Consider the following 24066-nt stretch of genomic DNA (forward strand, 5'->3'; position numbering starts at 1 on the left):
TTCTGGGAGTAGTGGAGGGATTAAAGAAGGGGTGTGACTTCGTTTCTTGGTTCTTTGCCAAAATTAGATAAATTAGAGGTGTGAGATGTCTCTTTGAGTTGTTTTGCCAGTGCGTTCTTGAGAGTGGAAAGCTTTTCTGTACTTGGGAGAAGAAAGAATAGAAATTCTATGGTAAAATTAGAAATACCAGCTGGCAGACACTGATTGAACAATACAACTATCTGTTTTAAGAATGACTGTATAACGAATATACTTAAGACTCTTCCTTATTATGGTCAGTCCAAAGAATTTCACTCTTATTGGGCCTGGAAATCATTGTGATTTCATCTGGCAACTAATCAGTGTTTCAGATTACAAGTAAATATTTGGTGTTCTATTTTGGTGTCTACATATTCTCTCAGTTGAGCCACATGTAAAATGAAGGAAAATGTAGGAAATGTAAATCTGCCCATAAAAGTGGGCCTTAATATATTTCTTGATCAATTGCTCTAACTTGTTAACTTAATAAAATAAACAGGTCTGTTTATAAGAAAAAGTATTCCCTGTGTGACTTAAATAAATAAAAATGGTAGCAATAAACCTTACCAGTTAACTGCTGTCAGCCTTACCAAACCACTTGAGCACATACAAATAATTGAAAATACAATGATAAAGAAATGAAGCTCGAAAAGCAAATAAACTATTTGAAATAGCTAACTGGTCTTGCCATTGCACAATGACAGCATTTTCAAGTATTAAGATGGCTGTTACTGTGAATCAACATTTCCAATTACATGAAAAGCAAAATGGTACCTGCTCAGCATTAAATTTTGCCGGCTGAACTTGCACAATAGTACATTAGCCGAGTGAGTTAACTATTTTTAGAGCTTGATGAGCTACTGGGCATCTGGCACAGATTAGGTAAAGCTAGAACTTAATTTGGGTGGAACGACAATGGGGACTAGAATTGGAACTTATTTGGGAGGGCACTAGAAGCCTTTGGAAAATGTACCCTTGACTGGTATAAAAGTAGACTTACCACTCTTCTCCTTGGCAAGGGTGAGTCATAATTTATGCCAGAGGAGAACTACGAAAACCAAACAAAACAAAAGACATGGAGATTTGGGTTTGTGAGTGGAGCCTGAGCAAACTGCTGTCTGCTTTCCTGGAGTCTGGTGGAACAGGAAGCCCTCAGAGATTGACAGCCCTCTTGGCCTATTTAAAGAGGAGGCGGGGTGGGGCAAGATAGGGTTTGGGAAGGCCTCCCTTGGTTTCAGGGGTGGCTTTATTCAACTCCCTAAAACAGTTAGAGGAGTGATTTCATTTACTAGTAAATGAAAAGTAACAAGATTGGATAAGAAAACAGGGACGCACCCAGGAAGACATTGGCTAATTGAGCTTAGAAATCATCTTGAGCAAGAAAGCAACTTGTATGTTTCTACTGCTAGGGGTTCTGTTCTTAACTGTTTGGGAGGGAGTGACTTTCAGCGGGGCAAATTAAAACTTGGGAAAATCACACAGGAGAGTCACTTTAGCTAAGGGAAAAGTAGATAAAAGTATCTATTTGCAGCCATGATATTATCAACGCAGAGGTCATGTTATGTTCAGAGGGAAGCTTACGAATCAGAATTCGCAGAGTCTCATTTCTCTACTGTTTCCTTTGGTGGATGTGCAGAGGGAAGGAATGAGATGGGGGACAAAGAAAGTACATGGTCATCCATGTATGACCAATTTGTTTGTTTTCAGAACCAAGAGCATGTGTATTGCTCATACCCAATAATTAGCAAAGCTTTTTTCCCCCATATTTACAAATGCTTGATTATTAACATCCAAAACATAATTCTCCATTATAATTTATGAGAAGTGAGGAAATACCTGGTTGGTGATATGTCCCCGGATTTGTTCTCTAGTCACTGAAAGAGAAAGCAAAAATAAATGTCACATTAAAGTTTGAAAAGGAATTAAATGCAGTACTGATCCTGCTCTATTCTCACTCAAAATTCCAAAGCAGTCATGGGCTCTCTGAGCAAACATTTGTCTTACAATATGGACTTTTACAATCACTCCCATAATTGGAATGAAAGAAAAAAAAAAAAGCCAAATCCTACATAAACCACATGAGGCAAAGGTAATAGAAAACAGAGTGGAAATCCAGTAAGGGTGATACCAGAAGAATGTATTAAACTTTGGCGGAGAAGTGAAGAGATGAAAAGGACCGAATAAAAATTTGAACAACAGCCAGTCCAAGGTTTTCAAACAATGACAACCTGTTCAAGTATAATACTAACACTGAGCTCATGGAACCTTGAAGACTAGACAAGGACATCTAATGTGGCAGGTGGCAGAGGTGCTACTTTTAAAAACTTTTCCCTCACCTGTGAAGATAATAAAGACATTATTATGCTTTGTTGTGACAGTACTGCAGAGAATAAAGTGAAAACCCACAGTTTATAAAAGTATCTTGGTCAGGACAAGAAAACAAAACACAGAGTAATGTATGAAAGGCAACAGGGAGTGTAAAGAATAAAGACGTTAAAATAATAAACCTCCAGGGTGCTTGGCTGGCTCAGTCAGGTAAGTGTCTGACTTTGGCTCAGGTCATAATCTTAGGGTTCATGGGTTCAAGCCCTGCATTACGCTCGCTGCTGTCAGTGCAGAGCCTGCTTTGGATCCTCTATCCCCCTCTCTCTGCCCTTCCCCAGCTCATGCTCTCTCTCAAAATAAAGAAATACACTTAAAAAATTAAAATAAATAAAATAATAAACCTCCATGTTGAAAACAACCTGAACGTGATCAGTGTTGTATATGTCTTAAATAAAAGGGAAGAAAAATCCTTAGTAATAATAAATAACCAACAAACCATCAAGAAAGAGAGAAGAGGGGCACCTGGGTGGCTCAGTCAGTTAAGCATCTGACTTGGCTTAGGTCATGATCTCGCGATTCATGAGTTCGAGTCCTGCGTGGGGCTCTGTGCTGACAGCTCAGAGCCTGGAGCCTGCTTCAGCTTCTGTGTCTCCCTCTCTCTCTGCCCCTCCCCCACTCACACTCTGTTTCTTTCTGTCTCTCAAAGATGAATAAATGTGAAGAAAACTTAAAAAAAAATAAAGAGAAGAAATTTTATGGCACTATGGTATTCTGGGCTTGTGAACATCTTGGTAGGATACATACTTTATTAAACAGATTCTTTTAAAATTTTAATTAGGATAATTGTTCAGTCACTTGCATTTGCAGGAAATAAGGCAGACAGATCCTGTGTCCCTTTACCCAGTTTCCCCCAGTGGTGACATCTGGAAGAGCGATAGATAGCACAGTATCACAACCAAGATGCTGGCATTGAGGCAGTCAGGATAGAGCATTTCATTTTTTTTTTTTAACGTTTATTTATTTTTGAGACAGAGAGAGACAGAGCATGAACAGGGGAGGGGCAGAGAGAGAGGGAGACACAGAATGTGAAACAGACTCCAGGCTCTGAGCTGTCAGCACAGAGCCCGACGCGGGGCTCGAACTCACGGACTGTGAGATCATGACCTGAGCCGAAGTCGGACGCTTAACCAACCGAGCCACCCAGGCGCCCCAGGATAGAGCATTTCAGACACCACAGAGATATTTCAAGGTGTCCTTTTATAGCCACACCTATTTCCTCCCACCTCCTCCCTCTTAGCCCCAGGCATTCACTAATCTGTTCCCCATTTCTATCGTTTTGCCATTTCAAGATTATTATATAAATGGAATCATACATTTTATAACCTTTCAATAGGTTTTTCTCTCTCAGCAGGGTTCTCCAGAGATGCATGTTGCTGTGTGTATTCCTGTACATTCATTCCTTTTCACTGAGGAGTAGTATTCCATAGTATGGATGTACAAACATATGTTATGGATGTATGCATTTATTTGTTTAAAATTTATTTTTTTAAAAATTCAAATTAGTTAACATACAGTGTAATCTTGGTTTCGGGAGTAGAACCCAGTGATTCATCACTTACATATAACACGCTGTGCTCATCCCAACAAGTGCCCTCCTTAATGCCCATCACCCACTTAGCCCATCCCCCTACTCATCTCCCCTCCTACAACCCTCAGTTTGCTCTCTGTATTTAAGAGTCTCTTATGGTTTGCCTCCCTCTCTGTTTTTATCTTTTTTTCCCTTCCCTACCCCTATGTTCACCTGTTGTGTTTCTTAAATTCCATATTATGAGTGAAATCATGAGAACTGTCTTTCTCTGCCTGACTTGTTTCACTTAGCGTAATACACTCTAGCTCTATCCATGTTGTTGCACATGGTAAGATTTCATTCTTTTTGATTTTTTTTTTCAACGTTTATTTATTTTTGGGACAGACAGAGACAGAGCATGAACGGGGGAGGGGCAGAGAGAGAGGCAGACACAGAATCGGAAACAGGCTCCAGGCTCTGAGCCATCAGCCCAGAGCCTGACGCGGGGCTCGAACTCACGGACCGCGAGATCGTGACCTGGCTGAAGTCGGACGCTTAACCGACTGAGCCACCCAGGCGCCCCAGATTTCATTCTTTTTGATGGCCACGTAGGATTCCAGTGTGTGTGTGTGTGTGTGTGTGTGTGTACCACATCTTCTTTATCCGTTCACCAGTGGAGGAACATCAAAGTGTGTTTAACCATTCACGCATTGAAGGACATCTGGGTAGTTTCTAGCTATTATGAATAAAACTTCTATCAACATTTGTGTACAGGTTTTTTGGTTAGTGCAAGTCCTTACTCCTCTGGGGTAAATGCCCAGGAGTGCAGTTGCTGGATTTTATGGTAGCTGCATGTTTAGTTGTTTAAGAAAACATGCCAGACTTTTTTTTTAAAGACATGTAATGAATAATCGATATTTACCAATCAATTAATCAACCAAAAATAAGTATATTTGAAAAGTTTACTAAGTGCTCTGTATCTGGCAAGGTGGTACATGAGATACAGTATAAGGAGCATCCAAAATGGAATGATGGTGTTAAGAGTGGACTATTTAATCATGTCACTGTCACAAAATGCCAGGGGCCAATCTTGGAGTCCTTAGATAATAAGAACCAATTTCCTTCATTTTTTAATGGCATTGCCCAATAAGATATGGCTGATATGTGTTAATAGATTCTTTGTTGGATTATATGCCGAATGTGTAGAGAAGAGGCAACATGGTTTGTGAGAAAAGCTTGGCCTTTTGAATCAGATCATCAGTATTGCCAAGAAGAGGGAGGAGAACATCCATGCAGAAGGAACAGCATGTGAAAAGCCATGTGACAAGAGGGAGTCAAGGGGGTCCAAGGCCTGGAAAGGAAGCCAATAAGGCCAGAGTAGAGAAATAAGGGTCGGGGTGTGTGATGTCAGATGATGCTGGGCAGCTAGTGATGTAGATGCCTTGGGGAGATTTATGATCGTTACAAGAGCAGTGGGAAGTCAGCCATTAAGGAAATTTGGGCCAGATAGGGACATTGGAATTGCGGGTCAAATCTGCATTTTTCAAAGACCACTCAACTCTTGCTGCTGACTGCAGAATAGGCTGGCGGGGATCCTGGGGATGGCAGCCGCACTACAAAATCTTAGTTTTGTTTCCTTAGGAACGAAGGGAAATCTGAAGGAATTTGAGAGAAGAATGAGAGCCCAAACAATCAGATCATCTTCGTGTAATAATATAGCGGCCCACTGGACTCCAGCAAATGGAGAGACAACGACCTCCTATCTAATTAGAGCCCTCCCATTTACTAGATGTTTGATTTGGGGCCCATTAACTGATGCCCTGCCTGTTTGGCCATCTGTAACAAAGAGTTCATAATACCTACCCCTTTCCAGATTTGTGAGGACTAAAATAAATTTTGCAGGCAAAGGATAAGTGAAGGGCATTCCCAGGACCGTGACAGGAAGAACAGTCTCAGAGGCAAGAAGAGGGTGTATCTGGGTGACTCTCGAGGTGTTCTGAGTAGCTAATGGAGTGAAAGCATATAGCACAGCAGGTGGGAAGTATAGAGCGTGGGAGGAGGGTAAGAGAACAGCCATGGGATGTTGTTGGTACGACGTGAGGCTGAGAAGGGGCGTTCAGGCCGTGGGATGCCAGCAGACGCTTTTCAGCAGGGGGTGAGGAGACCAAAGCTGTGCTTGAGAAAGATGGTTTTGGTGGTGGTGTGGAGGATGGGGTGACGGTGAGGGGCAGACAGGTGGCAGAGAGAGCAACAGGCATGCCCAGTGTGCAGGCAGGAGTGATGAGGGTCTCAGCCCTGGAGGGAGAACAGAGATGGAGGGATGCCTGGGGTTGGTGGCCTTCCTGAGGTGGATTCTGGAGACTGACTGGATGTGGGAAGTATGGGAGCAGGGAGCAAGAGCATCCCTAGGTTTTCAGCTAGGGGAGCTGGTGGATAATGGTATTACCAAACATACAGTGGGAAAAGGAACAGAACGTAAAGAGAAGTTATAAGAGGGGCCCTCTGGGCTTGTTCCCATGATTAAAGTGAAGATATCTGTATGTTATGAAAACTGACATGGCAATTATGGTAAACAGAATAACGCCCCCCCCCCCCCAAATGTCCACATCCTAATCTCTGAAACCTGTGAATATGGTACCTTCCATGGCAAAGGGTCTTTGCAGATATAATTAAGTTCAGGGTCTTGAGATGGGAAGATTATCTGGGATTATTGGGATGCACCCAATATAATCACAAGGGTCGTTCTAAGAGTGAGGACGGGGAATCAAAGGGAGAGGGAAGGCGAGGCAGGGGCTGGAGTGGTGCAGTGAGGAAACGGGCCACGAGCCAGGAATGTGGGCAGCCTCCAGACTGGGCAAAGGGAAGGAAGTGGATTCTCCCCTCGAGCCGCCTGAAGGTATGCAGTCTTGCCGTACTTTTCTTCTGGTCTAGTGAAACCATTTTGGAGCGTCTGACTTCCAGAAGTTTAAGAGTAATACATCTGTGAAAGCCCCAGCTACAGCTACATGTAGGAACCCAAGACAGAAACCTGGGCTGTGTCGTGGGATGACAAGACAGGCTGGGCACAAGTCTCCTTGGCAAAGGGTCAGACTGAGTCCAGGATTTGTGTCATCTGTCCGAATGAGGAAGAGGCAGGGGACTGTTGGTGGGAGAAGTGGCCAGGCCGTGTCCAGTTCAGACAACAAGGCAGGTGCTACGCTGGGAGATTGAGGGGTAAGGCAAGGGCTGATTCAGATGATAACAGGGCAGGCTTCTAGTTACTGAGGTCATTTAGTCGGCTGAGGATCACAGGGGCTCAGAAGCCAGACATTTCTGTGAGTTCCAGTTATTTAAATGTAAGAAGAATCATCTTCTCCTTTGAGCTATTAAAACTCTAATGAATTAAAATATATAATTATTTTGTGGCCCTGGTGATTATGATTGTGGCTAATGATAATTTTTTTTCTCTTGCTTACGGATAGTCTTAGGCTGGTGGAGATGTAAATGTTCTCCGGCCAAGGCAAGAAAAAAGGAGGGAATCCCACTTAAGGAAAACCTAAGTCATTCCCAAGTTTATTCAAATCATATCTGAAAAAGAGGAATGGAATTTAGGGGATAAATTGTAACTGCCTAAGCCTTTGCTAATAAAAGATTAAGAAGTATGTGGTTTAGCATCTTTTAATTATTTTTTCTAGCATCTTGAATATACAATGTTTGAAATCTCTGGTTGGATCAACATTATTTTGCTCAGAGGTTTGTGGACTTTGCATACTGATTCTTTCCTGTTTCCAACTACATTTGCTTTTAGGCTATTTTTATTCACTTTAAAGGAATTTTAATAACTTTCTGTTGACAGCATGGACAGCTGGTCTTGAGAATTAAAGAAAATTCACTTGCTGACTGAGGAAGGAAGTGACATCAATGAGCTTCTAAAGTCAGCCCAGAGGGGGAAATTGGTTTGTGAGAGAGTGGCCTTTCATTGCACTGTATTTATCGAGCGATGCCTTGAGATGCAAATTGCTGTATCAATCAAACCTATGGTGCCTACCTCCAACCAACTTAGTGCAAACTGAAGGAACAATGCCCTGAAACACTGAGAGGAAAAAGGATGAGGGCTGCAGGAACCTAGGGGCTAAGTGAATTACAGGAGCTCATGATCCCCTCTCCCTGGGCCGATACTTCCTTCCCTGTCAAGCCTCAGTTTCTTTGTCTAGAAAATGAGTTTGATGTAATCTGTTGGTTGAAGTCAGTCTGCTTCTGTGACAAATGCCTACTAAGACCATGTACCAATATATATAGTGTAGACATGTTATCTCTCCACTTTGTCCCAAAGAGTGCTATTACCTGCTTTTTTTTTTTTACCCCCCACTGAGAACTATCTGGAAAGACAGATCGTCAGGTAGTCATATTACAGCTACTACCTTGATCTCTTGACACTTGAAAAAATCGGTACTCATTGTTTATAATTCTACTTCAGAAAAAGGCAGGCGGCACCCAATCAGGGCTTTCAATAACAATGACAATGGTGATAACAATTTAATTGTCATAATAATGAACGACTTAATTCTGCACCACCATCAGAGAATTTCCCTCTGGAGCTGCAGTAATCCATTTTTCAAAAATCCACTTGTGGATCCACTTGTGGCGCAAGTGGATTGCGTGTGTATGTGTGGGCTGTGTCAATGTGGGCACACATACGTGTATACACGCACACCTGTATGAGAGGCAGAAAAGTACCCAGATACCTTTTCTGGTATAAGCCGAAACATTAGATTGCTATTACTTACTTCTTAGTTCATTTTAGAAAGTGTCTGACATGGCTAGAGTGAGGGCTCCATAACAGTTAAATAATTTGAGTCCGAGTTGACAATCTAGTATCAAAGTGAATTTAATCCAGCCTAAGAGATGAATGCATTAATGTTGGTTTCCTCTCCTTGTCTCTAAACATATTTGGGGTACTCAATTACATTTTCAAATTTTATGAGTTAAAGATGTAATTTGAACTACTCAAAAAATGTTGGGTAAGTCAAGAATGGATGAGCCCTCAACAGCCACAGGCTTCAGGCCAAAGGATTTTCAGATTATCCCCAAGCCTGGAGATGCTTTGACTCTAGCAAAATTCATTCATTTGATCCTATAGCAATATTTTAATGAGCATCTATTCTGGACAATATGTTTGTGTGCTGGAGACACAGAAGTAAAGTAGGGGAAACAAGATGACCAAACAAAAAGGCAACACCACGAAATCACAGAGCTGTAAGGGATTATTAGTAAAGTGTATAAGCACTCAGATCAGAAGGTATTTAAATCTTGATACCGTAGAAATGGGGATGGATTCGCTTTCAGACTTTTCAGGTCTTGGCTTTGTCTTTCTGGTCCAGCTGTACAGTATTTGGCACATAACTTCACTCCTCTGGTCTTTGCTTTGTCTTTGGTGCATAATGGCAATGTTTTAAGTACAGATGGTTTCTAAGTTTGTTTCTAGTTACTTAAATTCTTTGGCCCTAGAAAGAATGAGGAAGATCGAACATTCCCATAGAAGTGGCACAAATAAAAAGAGAAGAGGTGGGGGCTCCTGGGTGGCTCAGTCGGTTAAGCATCTGACTCTTGGTTTCGGCTCAGGTCATGATCTCAAGCTTTGTGAGTTTAAGCCCTGCATCGGGCTCTGCGCTGACAGTGCAGAGCCTGCTTGGGATTCTCTCTCTCTCTCTCTCTCTCTCTCCCTCTCTCTCTGCCCCTCCTCTGCTCATGCTCTCCCTCTCAAAATAAATAAACTTTAAAAAGAAGAGAAGAGGTAATGTTTGGTGGGGAAAACTGGGAATGCCTCATGGGACAATAGCATTTGATCTGGGTAGGTTAGTAGCAGAAGCAGGTTGGGGGAAAGGTATTTCACACAGAAGGAAGAGCGTGAACAAAAACACAGAACTAGGAGGTGCATGGGGCATGTACAGACAGTAGCGAACAGTTGCACTTGACTTCAGGGGAGTCTATATGTATATTAGTGAGTAATAAGAGGCAAGGCAAAACCTGTATGATAAACCAATATCATGGAGGGCCCTAAATACTTAGGGAGAAATTTTGACATTTGTTTGCTAAGGGAGCTCAAGAAGTTTTTTGAGCCAGAAATTGGTCAAACCTGTTTAAAGATTAATCTAACAGTGCTTTGGCTGGAGGAGGGGGGACACAGACAAGAATAGAAGTAGAAGGTGACTTACTAGGTGAGTGGAGCAGCCTTAACAATTCAGATGGGGGCTCTGGGGCAGTGGGAGAGTGGAAAGAAAGGAATTAAAGACGGCCAAGATCTTTTTTCTATTCTTGTTTTGTGTGTATTTTTTTATTTTCAATTTTTTTATTCAAGTATAACTAGCACATAGTGTTATGCTGGTTTCAGGTCTACACTGATAATGATTCAACAATTCTGTACACTAGTCAGTTTTCAGAGATGGCCAAGATCTTAAGTTTAGCTCCTTGGGAGAAGACGTGCTTCATGCAAAGGTGAAAATAAGGACATCGAGCCAGTTTAAAGCAGTAAATTTGGTGAGTAACGGTGGAGGTGGGATCATCAGCTCAGTTCCTCATCGGTTAAGTTTAAAATACCAGTAAGACATTCTAGAGGATGAAGAAAGTGAGCTCAGGAAAGAGGTCAGTATCAGGCAATCTTCTGTAGAGAGATGACAGGGCGAGCTCAGGATGCAAGACTCATTTGACAAGTAGAGAAAGGGAAACAAACACCAAATCAGAACTTTGGGAAACACTGTATCTTATTTATATTAAAAAAAAATTTTTTTTACATTTATTTATTTTTGACAGACAGAGAGAGACAGAGCACAAGTAGGGGAGGGGGAGGGAGAGAAGGAGACACAGAATCGGAAGCAGGCTCCAGGGTCTGAGCTGTCAGCACAGAGCCCGACACGGGGCTCGAACACACAAACCGCAGGATCGTGACGTGAGCCGAAGTCGGACGCTCAACCGACTCAGCCACCCAGGAGCCCCTGTAACTTATTTATATTTGAATGATTTGTGCCTCCTCGGGTAATGGAATTCAAAGTTTACATCGTTCACAATGAACACGAAGAGACGCCATCTCTAAGCTAAATTAAGCTAAGCCAAAAGAAGGATTTACTATCAGGCACTAGCAAGTTAGAAGTCTGGTTTCAGAGCTTATATCCACTGGTCCTGGATGTGAGTCAAAGGCTACGAATCCTGACACTAGTCCAATGTGTGTTTTTTCTTTAACACACTAAACAATTAACTCAGTTCTCCATGGATGCTGCCTGGGTATCCCACAAATTTAACTCAGTCTGGACACTATCTACCTGGAAAGAGTGACAAATCCCACAGATTAAGGGCTCAGCCCTAAACGACTGCCCCCCAACCCCCACTTCAGATGCCAGTTGCTAGTCTAGGCAGTCTTCTGTGCTTCTGTCTGACCAGCTATAGACTCAAAGTGCCAACACCCCTGCCTCGGGTTTGATTACTTTGCTGGAGAGGTTCACAGAACTAAGAAATATTTTACTCACTGGATTACTGGCTTACTATAAAAGGATATAACCCAGGAAGAGTCCGATGGAAGATGCATAGGGCGAGGTATGTGGGAAGGGGCACAGAAGCTTCCAGGCTCTCTGGGCATATCACTCTCCCTGAATCTGCACATGTTCACCAACCTAGAATTTCTCTGAACCCTGTCCTTCCAGGTTTTTTATGGAGGTCGCATTACATAGCTATAACTGATGAAATCACTGGCCGCTGGTGACTGCCCTTAAAGAAGTTTTCTTTCAAATTCAAAAAAGAGCTTAAGCCAAACAAGATTTTTCCAAAAGAGCAACACTGAACGGCAACACTGAACCGAGCTGGTTATTCTTAGCTAACTTTTAGAGTCTTAGAGACTACGGACAGTATTTATGGATCTTTTTTTCAATGACCTCTTTTCCATACATCAACACTTACTCACTTAAGGCTAGAAGTAGCTGAAAGGATTGTTAATGTGCTGTAATTGTTAGTCAATCTCCCAGCTCTCTGTACATGATGTAAACATACCTCCAGAGAGTCTGTTTGGGTAGTGTAGGTTACAGTTCTGTGGAGAGAAAGAAGGAAGGCTGCGCTTTCTTCGGTGGTCCCTCTGTATGATCTGGGGTCACGCTGTGGCATGTGGTGGGTCTGTGGTTCAGCCACCAGAGACCAGGTGTAAACAGGCAGCTCTTACGTGGCTCCATGTGGCACCATTTTCCCAGTATCAACCGATGTGATATTATCCTGTACAATACCACTGGGGAGGAGAGGCTCATGATTTTTACACATTTATTTCATTTCCCTTACTTTTTCTATATTTTTTGGCAGTTTGGGGAATTTTGCCATTTGTTAGTTTGTTGTACATTTCGTAGTTCCTAAGTATATCCAGTCACCCCTCCTAGCCCAGGAGTGGGGGTCAAGAGTGAGGGGGTTGGCAATGGGGAGAACAGTAGGACAGCATAGAGAGGGTGTCATGAATCAATTCTGTGGTGGGAATCCTTTTTTAATACCCAGGAAAGGGTAGGAATAACAAAACTGAACAAGATCTAGGGTTGTACCATAGCAAATTCTTCTTTAATCAGATACTTACATCATTAAATTAATTAGGGGGAAATCATTTAATATTCATTTGAATAAAAATGGATTCCTGGCTTCCTGCTTCTTGTAAGAAAAGATTTTTGGGTTTTAACGCTCACCATTTTTTTTTTCACTTAGCAGGAAAACATTGATTATTCTGTTTCTCAATAGTGACAGAATAATTTTCTTTTGTTTTTTTTCTTCCCTTTGGAAAAGATGTATCTTTGGTTAGGTTTGGCTGTTACTATGAAAGTCATAATTTGAACAAGGCACCCACACTCACAAATCCCTAAACCATTTTGTACATGAATTTTTATATGATTTTTTCTTTTAAAATATCTCATTATTTTTTTTCTTGAAAGAACAGAGAACATAAATCTTTAGAGTTCTATGATGCAGGTAAATAAAATATTAATTCTGCTCGAGTACTATAGTGAGTGCTATCAATATAATTCTCCTCACAGGGGCACTTGGGTGGCTCCGTTGGTTAAGCATCCCACTCCTGGTTTTGGCTCAGGTCATATCTCACGGTTCATGGGTTTGAGCCCCGCGTCAGGCTCCGTGCCGTCAGTGCAGAGTCTGCTTGGGATTCTTTTTTTGTCTCTCTCTCTCCCCTTCCCCACTTGCGCGTGCTGTCCCTCAAAACTTAAAAAAAATATTTATATGTATATACAATGCTCCTTACCTTTAAAACACGAAACAGTGGGGCGCTTGGGTGGCGCAGTCGGTTAAGCGTCCGACTTCAACCAGGTCATGATCTCGCGGTCCGTGATTCGAGCCCCGCGTCAGGTTCTGGGCTGATGGCTCAGAGCCTGGAGCCTGTTTCCGATTCTGTGTCTCCCTCTCTCTCTGCCCCTCCCCCGTTCATGCTCTGTCTCTCTCTGTCCCAAAAATAAATAAACGTTGAAAAAAAAAAATAAAAAAAATAAAAAAAATAAAAAAAATAAAACACGAAACAGTATAAATAAGAACTTAAGATGCTAATTTACTTCCTCTCACTGTCTTGTAATTCTGTCATTCTCTGTTAACCAAGTTAAGGTCAGCAATATTTTGGTGGTTTGAATCACCAGTCACAATCTCATGTAACTAGAACATTTCTTCTTCTTGGCTTTGTTTACGTTCCCTACTTATAGAGATTTTTGTCTTTTAGAGGATATTTGCTAAATAAAAACTAGCATGATGTTGTTCTGAAATAACTGGATACATTATATTTCTTCTGTAATAACACTGACCCTGTGAAGGGTCCCTTTCAGAAATTTTTTTTAACATTTATTTATTTTTGAGACAGAGAGAGACAGAGCTTGAACAGGGGAGGGGCAGAGAGAGAGGGAGACACAGAATCAGAAGCAGGCTCCAGGCTCTGGGCCATCAGCCCAGAGCCCGACGCAGGGCTCGAACTCACGGTCCGTGAGATCGTGACCTGGCTGAAGTCGGACGCTCAACCGACTGAGCCACCCAGGCGCCCCCGTGAGTTACTCATTTTAAATCACTACCCAAGGTTTCTTCCACACACGTTAGAGCATTTCTGAAGTCTGGGTATGTTTTAAGAATCAGCTATTCAGCAATGATTACAGAAAGTTAATTCAATGCCCTTGACTGCAAACAAGGCAGAAATTTGAAATCTATAAAACTCTCATCATGGCCACCCTGTTGAGATGATTTTCAGAAGGACTGGGTAGAGGCAGAGGACAAGTGAGAGCACCATATCAGGGCTCTTGGGGAGAGGCAAGGAGGTCCTGGGGGAGGACAAGTGGTGTTGAGATGTAGAGGAGGGATGCGTTCCTGAAATGTGCAGGAGGTAAAAGCAACTGCTCGATGGATTAGTAAGAGGGAGAACTCAGGACAATTAGCAGGTTCCAAGTTTGGTGTCTATCTGGATGGTGGGGCCATCCAAGGAGCAGTTTCAGAAGGTAAGATAATACTTGTTCTGATTTGTACATCATTTCAGTAACTATGGGGCATCTAGGGATGAGATGTCTAGAGTGGGAAGAAATGGGGCTACGTGTGATCAGAGGAAAAGGTGCTCAGAAAGATAAAGAGAGGGGACAGGAAGGTATAATAAATTTAACAAGGGTGTGGTATCAAGGACATGAACAAGTCAGGAATGATCCACTCTTACGTTGCCACCGGTCACTCTTACACTGCCGGCAGTCGGGGCACAGTGACAACCCCTCAGGAGGAGAACTGTCAACATCTAACAAAATGCTTAATAAGTTGCCTCTTGAATCAACCTTTTGACTCCTACTCCTAGATTCGCCCTTGAAGATACACCTCTGTAATATAAAGAAAATGTGCACATGATTGCTCATTACACCCTTACAAGTAATGAAAAAGACAACAAATAACCCATTAGAAACAACTGTATGTACATCCACACAATACAGAATTACTTAGTTATAAAAAGACAGTAGAGAAGATCTCTGTGACATAAGAACGTGTATATATCTGTATGGTTATATTTGTAAAAGAAGGTAGAGGGAACAAACCAGAGACTAATGGAAATAGTTCCTTATGGGGAAGGGTGTGAGTGGGCTGCGTGGAAGAGAATATGTTTGGGAATAAGACCTTTCTGAGAATACATTTTTTTAAAATATTTATTTTTGGGAAAGAGAGACAGAGTGTGAGCAGGGGAGGGGCAGAGAGAGACGGAGACACAGAACCTGAAGCAGGCTCCAGGAGGGGCTCGAACTCATGGATCACCAGATCATGACCTGAGCCGAAGTCGGACCCTTAACCGAATGAGCTACCCAGGCTCATTTAAATATAGTTGTGAGCTTTGAACCACGTAAATACTTTAAATATCCACAATATGGCACAACCAGTGTACCTCTCCACACCCTGTGCTTTCTGCTGCCTCATGGTGCCTCTCTTCAAGTATCTGATAAACTCTCGTTTTACAAATAAATTACTTAAAAGATTCACTCCTCTGCCACAGATCCACTCCTGGGACACCACAGACTCTGGCTCTATTTCTACATCTTGTCTTCCTCCAGACACACACTTTTAGTTAGGCCTGGAAGTATCTCCAAGCTTCTAGAAGTCTGCGCCTGGTAAGTCATCACTGGGACTAGTCATAAAAGCTAATGCTGGTGGCTTGGTACCAAGCCGTTGGGTCTATTTCTGAGAACTCAGAGAATGAAAAGATTAGCTGCCTTCAAGCTCCCCCAGCTGTTCAAATGGAATAACTTCATGGAGCCCTAGGGTGCCGGGCGGCACAGATTCAAGCTTGGATTTTTAAAGAGCATTAAAACAATAAGTGAAACAATTCTTTATGTGTCTCTTCGAATGTATACACTTATTGCAACGTAAGAATATTCTGTGATTATGGCACAGACGCGGGTATCAGACAAACATGGGCTCCAGTACCACGACTCTTCTATTTACCAGCTGTGTGATCTCGGACAATTTACTTAGCATCTCTAAACCTTGTTTCTCAACAATGGGGATTATCAGAATAATACCTACCTCCTGAGGCTTTCATGAGTTGACTTTCATGAATGACATAATGCATGTATCATAATTAGCACAATGTGCCTGGCACACAGTAGGTGCTCAATAAATGTAGCCACTTTTATTATGTACAGTATTGCTTATCACAATTGTAGGAAGGCCAGTGGAAATGACTGCACAACCTAAATATTTATAGCCAGGGCAGCCAAACCCTGGTTTTATAAGAAGAAAATTTTAGATAAATTTAAAGAGACGTCATAAAGTTCACTTAGCATAAGAAAATTGAAGCACAACTGAGATCTTAATGTAGCTAACACAAGTACGATGACATTCAATAAAGCTCTAAAGTTTTATAAACATTGGAGAAGAGAGAAAGACAAGTACTGTATGATCTTACTTAAATGTAAATCTAAAAAACAAAAAACAAAAAACAAAAATCATAGACAAAGAGATCAGATAGGTGGTTACCCGAGACAAAGGGGGGTGGTGGTGGTTGGGGCAGGAGGATTGGAGGAAGGTGGTTAAAAGGTACTTTAACCTTCTTAAACCTACTTAAAACTTCCAGTTATTAGATTAATAAGTACTATGATGTAACGTATAACACGATGTCTATAGGTAACATGCTGTCTGATATGCAGGAAAGCTGTTAAAAGACTAAATCCTGAGCGTTCTCATTACGGGAGAAGTATTTTTTTCTTCTTTCTTTTTTTTATTGTATCCATATGAGAGGATGGATGTGAGCTGAACCTATTGCAATATAGGTTTCACAGATAAATTGCATATACCTTTCACAATATACGTAAATCAAACCATCATGCTGTACGACTTTAACCTAGACAGTGATATATGTCAATTATTTCTTGATACGAGGAAAAAATTGGAGAACAAATCTAAATCCATATCATGTACTTTATTCCATTGCTCACATTTAACTTAGCCACTAAGAAATTAGTGCAAAAATTTATAGGTTTACTTAGAGGCAGTTCGTGTCTTGTATGTTTCAGTTAACCGCCTTCCTAAGATATTGGTTCTATAAAATGTACATTTGTTCTCAACCACCCATCTGGTTCCTGGACCGGTGCCTAGAAAGGACTGGCTGCCTCTGCTTTGGTCTGTTTTGGTGTGTTTGCACCTGTCCCAGACAGGGGCTGAGAGGGTTTTGTGGTTAGCACCTCAGCAAAGGACAATCACGTATTCATGCGAGTGCAGACAGAGAAGGGAAGAAGGCACTCAAGTTTTTTTTTTTTTTTTTAACCTCCAGAAACAAATACGATCATTTCAAACTTCAAATTTCTTTTTCCCATTTAGTGCACATCACTTATATGTGTTTTCTTTTTCTCGATCTGTAAGTGAGAAAAATCAAAGCTAGGTCCACATCATAGTAATGGAAAATCTAGTGTTCCTTATGGCAGAGCTTCTCAGGAGGGCACAGTGAAGAGAAACAGCTGTGCTAAGTTACCAACCCCCGCGCTGCCCCCCCCCCCCCGCCGCCAAATCCCAAGTCTCCAGGCCCTTCGCTCTCCCACCTCCAGCAGCCTTGTCTGCTTACCGCACAAATGTACGTGCATTCCACACCAGTCACACCATTTTCTATGTGTGTGGTGATGTGAGAAATGATGGAAGCCCTGTCTTAAAGAAGGAGCGGCTTCGAGTGGTGCCCTTTTAGAACACGGCCAAAGGAAATGAGACTGTATTTCACGGTATTGCACAAGGAGGGAGCACAAAGCAACCAGGATGAGAAAGAGGCGGTCCAACAAATGTGCAAGGAAAGTAATATGGGAGGTCTTTCTGTCTAGTGGTCAGAGGTAATGCTGAGTCAAGATGGCAGGAGGTGTCATCTGGGAAATAAGAGGCACACCTCCTTTTTCATGTTCTGAAGAGTTATCTGTTGCTTCCCTTCATTACTTGTCCAAAGTAAACGACTTCTTGAGAAGCTTATTAAAACAACGTAAAACTTAATATGAGGAACCACTCCCAACTAATAGCACTGGGCCAGGCATTATTTGGGTTTAAAATCTGAGCTGTGACTGGACGCTGAGCCTCAGGTGAGGAGGGTCACCTGGTTGGTGGGTCACGGCCGGAAGCTGCACTGTGCACCTCGCCCTGTGTTGCACAAAAATGAACCCGTACTGGTGTGAGGAAACGTGTACTGGTACCCAGGGAGTGTTATTTCCACTTGCAAGAGCAGTCCGTTTGCTGGGAGTGCAACCAATTGATAACTACGTGAAGAGTTGTGTGTGGAAACCTGAGTGAACTGACAACACATTATTCATTTACTCCAGTGACATTCCATGCTTTTTATAGATCGGAACCCCTGGGCAGCAGGCCATCTGGCTTGCCCTTTAATTTGACCCTGGCCTGTAGCATAGGCTTTGGCACGCACAGGCCTGAGTTCAAGTTTGAGCACCGCCACTCATTAGCTGGGCAGCCTTAGGCAAGTTATTTAACATCTCTAAGCCACAGATTGCAAATTGGAGAGATGTGGATAATAATGGGATTGACTTCAGGGTGTTGCTACGAAGACAAAATGAATAATGTGTGCCAAGTGCCTAGAAGAGCTTACTACGTGTTCACTCTTCTCTTCCCCTCCTGCAACAACACTAAGCACCTGGAAAGTCAATGGCAACAAGCTCTTACCATCAGATGCTGAACATGTGCAAAGGGATCAGAGAGGCTTGTGGCCGACTGGTAGACCTAGTGAGAGACTCAGGTAGGAAACATCTCCATAGTAGGACAAGGAAAGATCCTGAAGCAATGAACCTTGTGGGAAAAAACCCTCTGCAATTCTGAATCTATCACTCGGTGAGATGAGATTGGCAATGAAAACAGAACAACCGTATAGGATCTATCGTGGGCTGTTAGCAAAATATGTAATTTATTCATAATGCTGCTTTTATTCTTTTCAAATAATTGTTTTGTTCTTTCCAAAGGCTCCAGCATTCCCAGCTGATGGACCCAACTGATCATTTAACGTGGGAAGTGTAAGTTAGGAGAATTCAATATTGTTAATCATTCCTAGTAAGGATTTTTTTGGCAAGCTTAAAAGATGAAATACTTTAAAAAAAATTTTTTTTTAATGTTTATTTTTGAGACAGAGAGAGACAGAGCATGAACGGGGGAGGGTCCGAGAGAGGGAGACACAGAATCTGAAACAGGCTCCAGGCTCTGAGCTGTCAGCACAGAGCCCAACGCGGGGCTCGAACTCACAGACCGTGAGATCATGACCTGAGCCGCAGTCGGCTGCTTACCTGACTGAGCCACCCAGGTGCCCCTGAAATACTTTATATAAGCTATGATTTCTATGGCCACTGCTGTAAAAAAAAGCAAAGATAAACTATAACTGATAGGACACTTTCAGTTTTCCTAAAGAAGTCTCCTTTAAACCCTTGGAAAAAATCAGGCCCAGCAAAAGTGAGTCAAAGCCTTGAAAAAGTATGTTCTTGTCTTACACTCTAAAACTGAAGTATAGATCCATTTTAAATTGAAAGAATAGTGACCTAGTACTTTGGTGATTCAAAGAATTTCATTTCTCTGCCTTAAATTCTTTTGAAACAACATGGCAGGAATAGAAATATTGTATTCAGTATTTCTTGATTTAAACTGAGTCCTTGATAAAATGCCAGTACTGGTTTAGAATCTGGCTCTGCCTCCCACATATACATCCACTTGTACGCACCTGCATGTGCACACACACATACACATATATAGTTGTTTATTAACTGTCCGGCCTCCCAAAGGAATTAAACATAGATCTTCCGGTTATGGCAGGATGTCTTCACAGCTGTCCCATCAATTTCCTGGTTCCCTTGGCGATGCCAGAAAGGATCCTGAGTTGGTATCAACTAAACAGGTGAAGGGCAGTTGGCTATTTGGAGGCCCATGAATTATTTTAGGATTTGAGATTCTCCCTGGTTAGTTCTTTGGTGATCACTGATGATAAGAAAACAAGACTGTAATTGTTCCTCTCTACGAAGGATTTATGGACGTTCCTGCAGAAGTTTAAAAGATTCTGGAAGGCTACATAATCTAATGTTCTAGGTGGCAGATATCTTGGGCTAGCCTGAGGATTCACATAATTTTAATCTCAGGAATAATCAAGCAAATGCTATAGATACACTCTTTTGGGGAACAGGTTGAAAGGATAGTGTAAACTAAATGTTGAGGGCTTTATTCTTTCTCGTACGAAATTCTAAAAGTAGTCACGTTCCCTGTGAAAAAATGTCCAATATTAAGAAAGTATAAAGTGAGAATTAAAAGCCTCACCTGACTCCCTAGTCCTACTCCCCGCGGGAAGCCATAGTTAATGGTTTCTTGTACAGTATTCTGAACGTTTTTGTTGCACACGCAAGGACTTTTAGATTTGTCCTTTTGCTTTTTACCACCAATGTGCCCATGTTATATGTGGTGTTTAGCTACTTCCCTTTTTTTTCTTTCATTTAACCAGTATTTTAAACCTCTCTTTGTCAGTCTATATAGCTACACCCTGTTTTTTTTTTTTTTCAACGTTTATTTATTTTTGGGACAGAGAGAGACAGAGCATGAACGGGGGAGGGGCAGAGAGAGAGGGAGACACAGAATCGGAAACAGGCTCCAGGCTCTGAGCCATCAGCCCAGAGCCTGACGCGGGGCTCGAACTCCCGGACCGCGAGATCGTGACCTGGCTGAAGTCGGGCGCTTAACCGACTGCGCCACCCAGGCGCCCCCACCCTGTTGTTTTTAATAATTGCATTGTATTCTACTGAAAAGTATCCGTCACTTTTTTTTTTAGCAGTTAGCTATTGTATGCATTTAGAAATTTCTAAACTACAACCAATTTGTCAATGAACTTTCTTTTATCTTTATGTACTACAAGTATAGTCTGTAGGTTAAATCCTTAGAACTTTAAAATTTTGGCTGTTAGGGGCGCCCGGGTGGCTCCGTCGGTTAAGCGTTCGACTTCAGCTTGGGTCATGATCTCGCGGTTTGTGGGTTCGAGCCCCACGTCGGGCTCTGTGCTGACAGCTCAGAGCCTGGAGCCTGCTTGGGAGTCTGTGTCTCCCTCTCTCTCTGCCTCTCCCCAACTCGCACTCTGTCTCTCAAAAATGAACAAACGTCAAAAAACATTAAAAAACAATTAAAATTTTGGTTGTTAAATGACTATACAAATGGCTACACAAATGTACATCCCCACTAACAAGGCACGAGCGTATGTTTTCCCTACATCCTCTGGCCTTTAGCATTCTCGAGCTTTGAAATCATTGCCGTTGCTAACTCATGGATTTAACTGGAATTCAAAAATGATGAGAGAGGAAAAAAGTGCCAAAAAATATTATGAGTGAGGTTGATGCTTTTACGTTTACCAGTCACTGGTGATTGCCTTTCTGACAGTTGTCCATGTCTGCCACAGCTACTTTTTATTTGTAATAGCTCACTGCACATTAAAGGCACTAGGTATTTATGTGCAAATTCTGAAGAATTTTTAACTCTCTGCTGTCCTTTGACTTGGATGGTGGGAAATACATTTTGTATGGACATCTCTACTCTTTGGGAAGTAAACTGATTACATGTTCCATTATGCTGCGTGCACTTCATGCCGTTCTTAGAAGATGTTTCTTAATCCATGGCTGCTTAAAAAAGTTGATTTCCTTCTAGTACTTACACACGTTATTATTTTTGACTTCTTATTTTAAACTTTGATAGGCTTGAAATTCATTTTGGCGCAATGCTTGAGCAAAGGGGTCCGGGCTCCTCTCTGCTCTGTTCACTATTTGTCTATTCTTGTTTGAATTTGTGCACCTTTGTGTGTTAATGCCTTGCCATCTCATCTTCCTTCTTTATTCCTCTCCCCCTGCCTTCACTCCATTAATTCCTAAATAATGTAAGGGGTGGAAGCCTCTGTGCAGGCAGAAGAGGACCTCTGGTTGGTAGTATATATTTGGCAATCTTGCCCGCAGATGAAAATGGTTTTATTCCACAAGATAGTTGTTGAAAGACTGCAGGCCAGCTGCTGTCCTCGACTCAGGATAGAGCAATGGATAAGGACAAAAATGACACTGTTCTTACTGAGCTTACATTATAGAGGGGGGCGGGACGGGGGGGTGGGGATAAATAATCAGCAAATCAACACATATAGAATATACTGTTGTGCCAGGAAGTGGAATGAAGAAAATAAGTTATGGTGGTGGCACTTGGTGAGAGGGAGGAGGGAGGTGTCTCAGATCAGCTATTTGGGGAAGGTTTCCGAGTGACATCTGAGTATAGCTCTAAGTTAGTTAAGCTTCATATCTGATTTCCTTTTCCATAGCTTGACCTTGATACTTCAGTGTCTAAAATAGAGTTTGTTATCTTTCTCTTAAAATCTGTTCCCCTCTGGCCTTCATCATTTCGGTCAGTGTTATCATTAGATCTCAAAGTCACCCAGACCCTGAAGCCTTTGGGTCAGTTCTGCTTCTTTCTTTTCTTACCTAGCCTGCCCATCGGTTGGTCTCCAGCACCTTCTTGAGGACATCTTCAACATCCGTCTCTTCTGTGCTGGAGCCATTACTGGAGCTCAAGCTTTCAGCTTCCCACAACGAGATGATGGCATCTGCCTGCAGAGCGGTCTCTCTGCCTCCACTTTGCAACCCCTGCTCGCCCTGCTGTAACATGAACCTTCTACGGTTTTCTGATAAAAACACTTTTGAACTGCTGGTGGAAAATATTTTTGCCTGCAGAATGAAACATTAGGTTTCATCAACTCCGATTCAAGATCCTGCGAACTCTGAGGTCTGTGCGATTTTCAACTCTTCTTTCCAGATCAACACTCGCTCTCTACCAGGTGCTGTTCTAAACACCGCATGTTATTAATTCATTTAGCCCTCGCAACAACACTCTGATGTAGGTAGTATTTGGTGATTGTCATCTTACAGATGAAGATGTCAAGGCACAGAGAAGTTAATTGACTTGTCTGAAGTCAAGGAGCCAGCACATACACAGCCAGGATTTTAATGGAGCTAGTCTAGCTCTACACTCTGGCCTCTGACCAGGGTGGTATATGCTACCTTCTAATATTTCAAAATCTATTCCTGCTTGTGTGTGATTGATGCTACTCTTCTAGGCAGTGATACTCTCCCCTTGGCTCTCCCCTGCCTGTCCAAGTCCTCAAGGTCCAGCTGAGGTCGCCTCCCATTCCCATCTCTAACCAGCCTCACCCTCAATGGCTGCCCCCACATCTGAAGTCTCAGACAATCTTGTGATGTATCACCGGCTGCTGCACAGTGGCGCACAGGATTTTGTCCTGTCGCGTTTCTGCAACGAGACTGCCAACCACATTAAGACAGATGCAGTAGCGTGTTCCTCTGGGGCTCTAAGAAAGACTTAGCTAATGTAGTAAGGTGGTTAATGTTTTTTTCCCTTAAGTTTATTTATTTATTTTGGGGGGGGGAGGGGCAGAAAGGGAGAGTGGGAGAGAGAGAGAGAGAGAGAGAGAGAGAGAGGGAGAGAATCTCAAGCAGGCTCCCCGCTGTCAGCACAGATCCCAACATGGGGCTCCATCCCATGAACCGTGAGATCATGACCTGAGCTGAAACCAAGAGTAGGACGCCTAACCGACTGAGCCACCCAGGCGCTTTGAAGTAGGTGCTTAATGTTGATTATTGTGGGGGATCAGTCATAGGACACTTAGTGGAACCCTATATCCAGATACTATTGACTTCGGTATGTTTAAATTCAAAACATGCCACATAAAAACTTATGAACGAGGACAGAGAGATTCACTCAGCAAACACTTACTGGGCATATAGCGGACACCAGGCTTTGTTCTAAGTCCCTGGGAAGCATCAGTGAACAAATGAGACTCAGTGAGATCGGGTCAGGTGATGTGGTAAGAAAAGATCACCAGGTCACAGTGGCTTAAGATGAAAGCCATCTTTCGTCTTTCATCTTCCTGATCATGCTGTGTGGTTTTCAATGGCTGCCAGCGGGATTTTGCTCAACTCACTCACTTGGGGATCCAGCCCAATAGAGTAGCCTCCATGTTAAAAGGTGTGGGATGCTGTGTCAGAGGGAGGAGGGGATGTGGCAGAGAGTGTGCTGGCCATGAAAGGCTCTGCCCAGGCATGGCACATACCCTTTCTGTTCATCTTCTATTGGCCAAGGAAGGGCACAGAGCCTTATCTACACCA

General features: G+C 42.5%; 1 protein-coding gene across 4 annotated transcripts in view; it reads right to left on the reverse strand.

Moving 5' to 3' along the window:
• Nucleotides 1–24066, reverse strand: part of CHST9 (carbohydrate sulfotransferase 9) — a 247153-nt gene that overhangs the window by 27467 nt on the left and 195620 nt on the right. For all 4 annotated transcript variants that reach the window (XM_045459560.1, XM_045459561.1, XM_045459558.1 and 1 more), the window contains one exon: nucleotides 1855–1892. In XM_045459560.1, the coding sequence (XP_045315516.1) occupies nucleotides 1855–1892 (38 nt within the window). The remainder of the gene's footprint in view (nucleotides 1–1854; nucleotides 1893–24066) is intronic.

Source organism: Leopardus geoffroyi, chromosome D3 (genome assembly GCF_018350155.1).
Source record: "Leopardus geoffroyi isolate Oge1 chromosome D3, O.geoffroyi_Oge1_pat1.0, whole genome shotgun sequence".
Lineage (NCBI taxonomy): Eukaryota > Metazoa > Chordata > Mammalia > Carnivora > Felidae > Leopardus > Leopardus geoffroyi.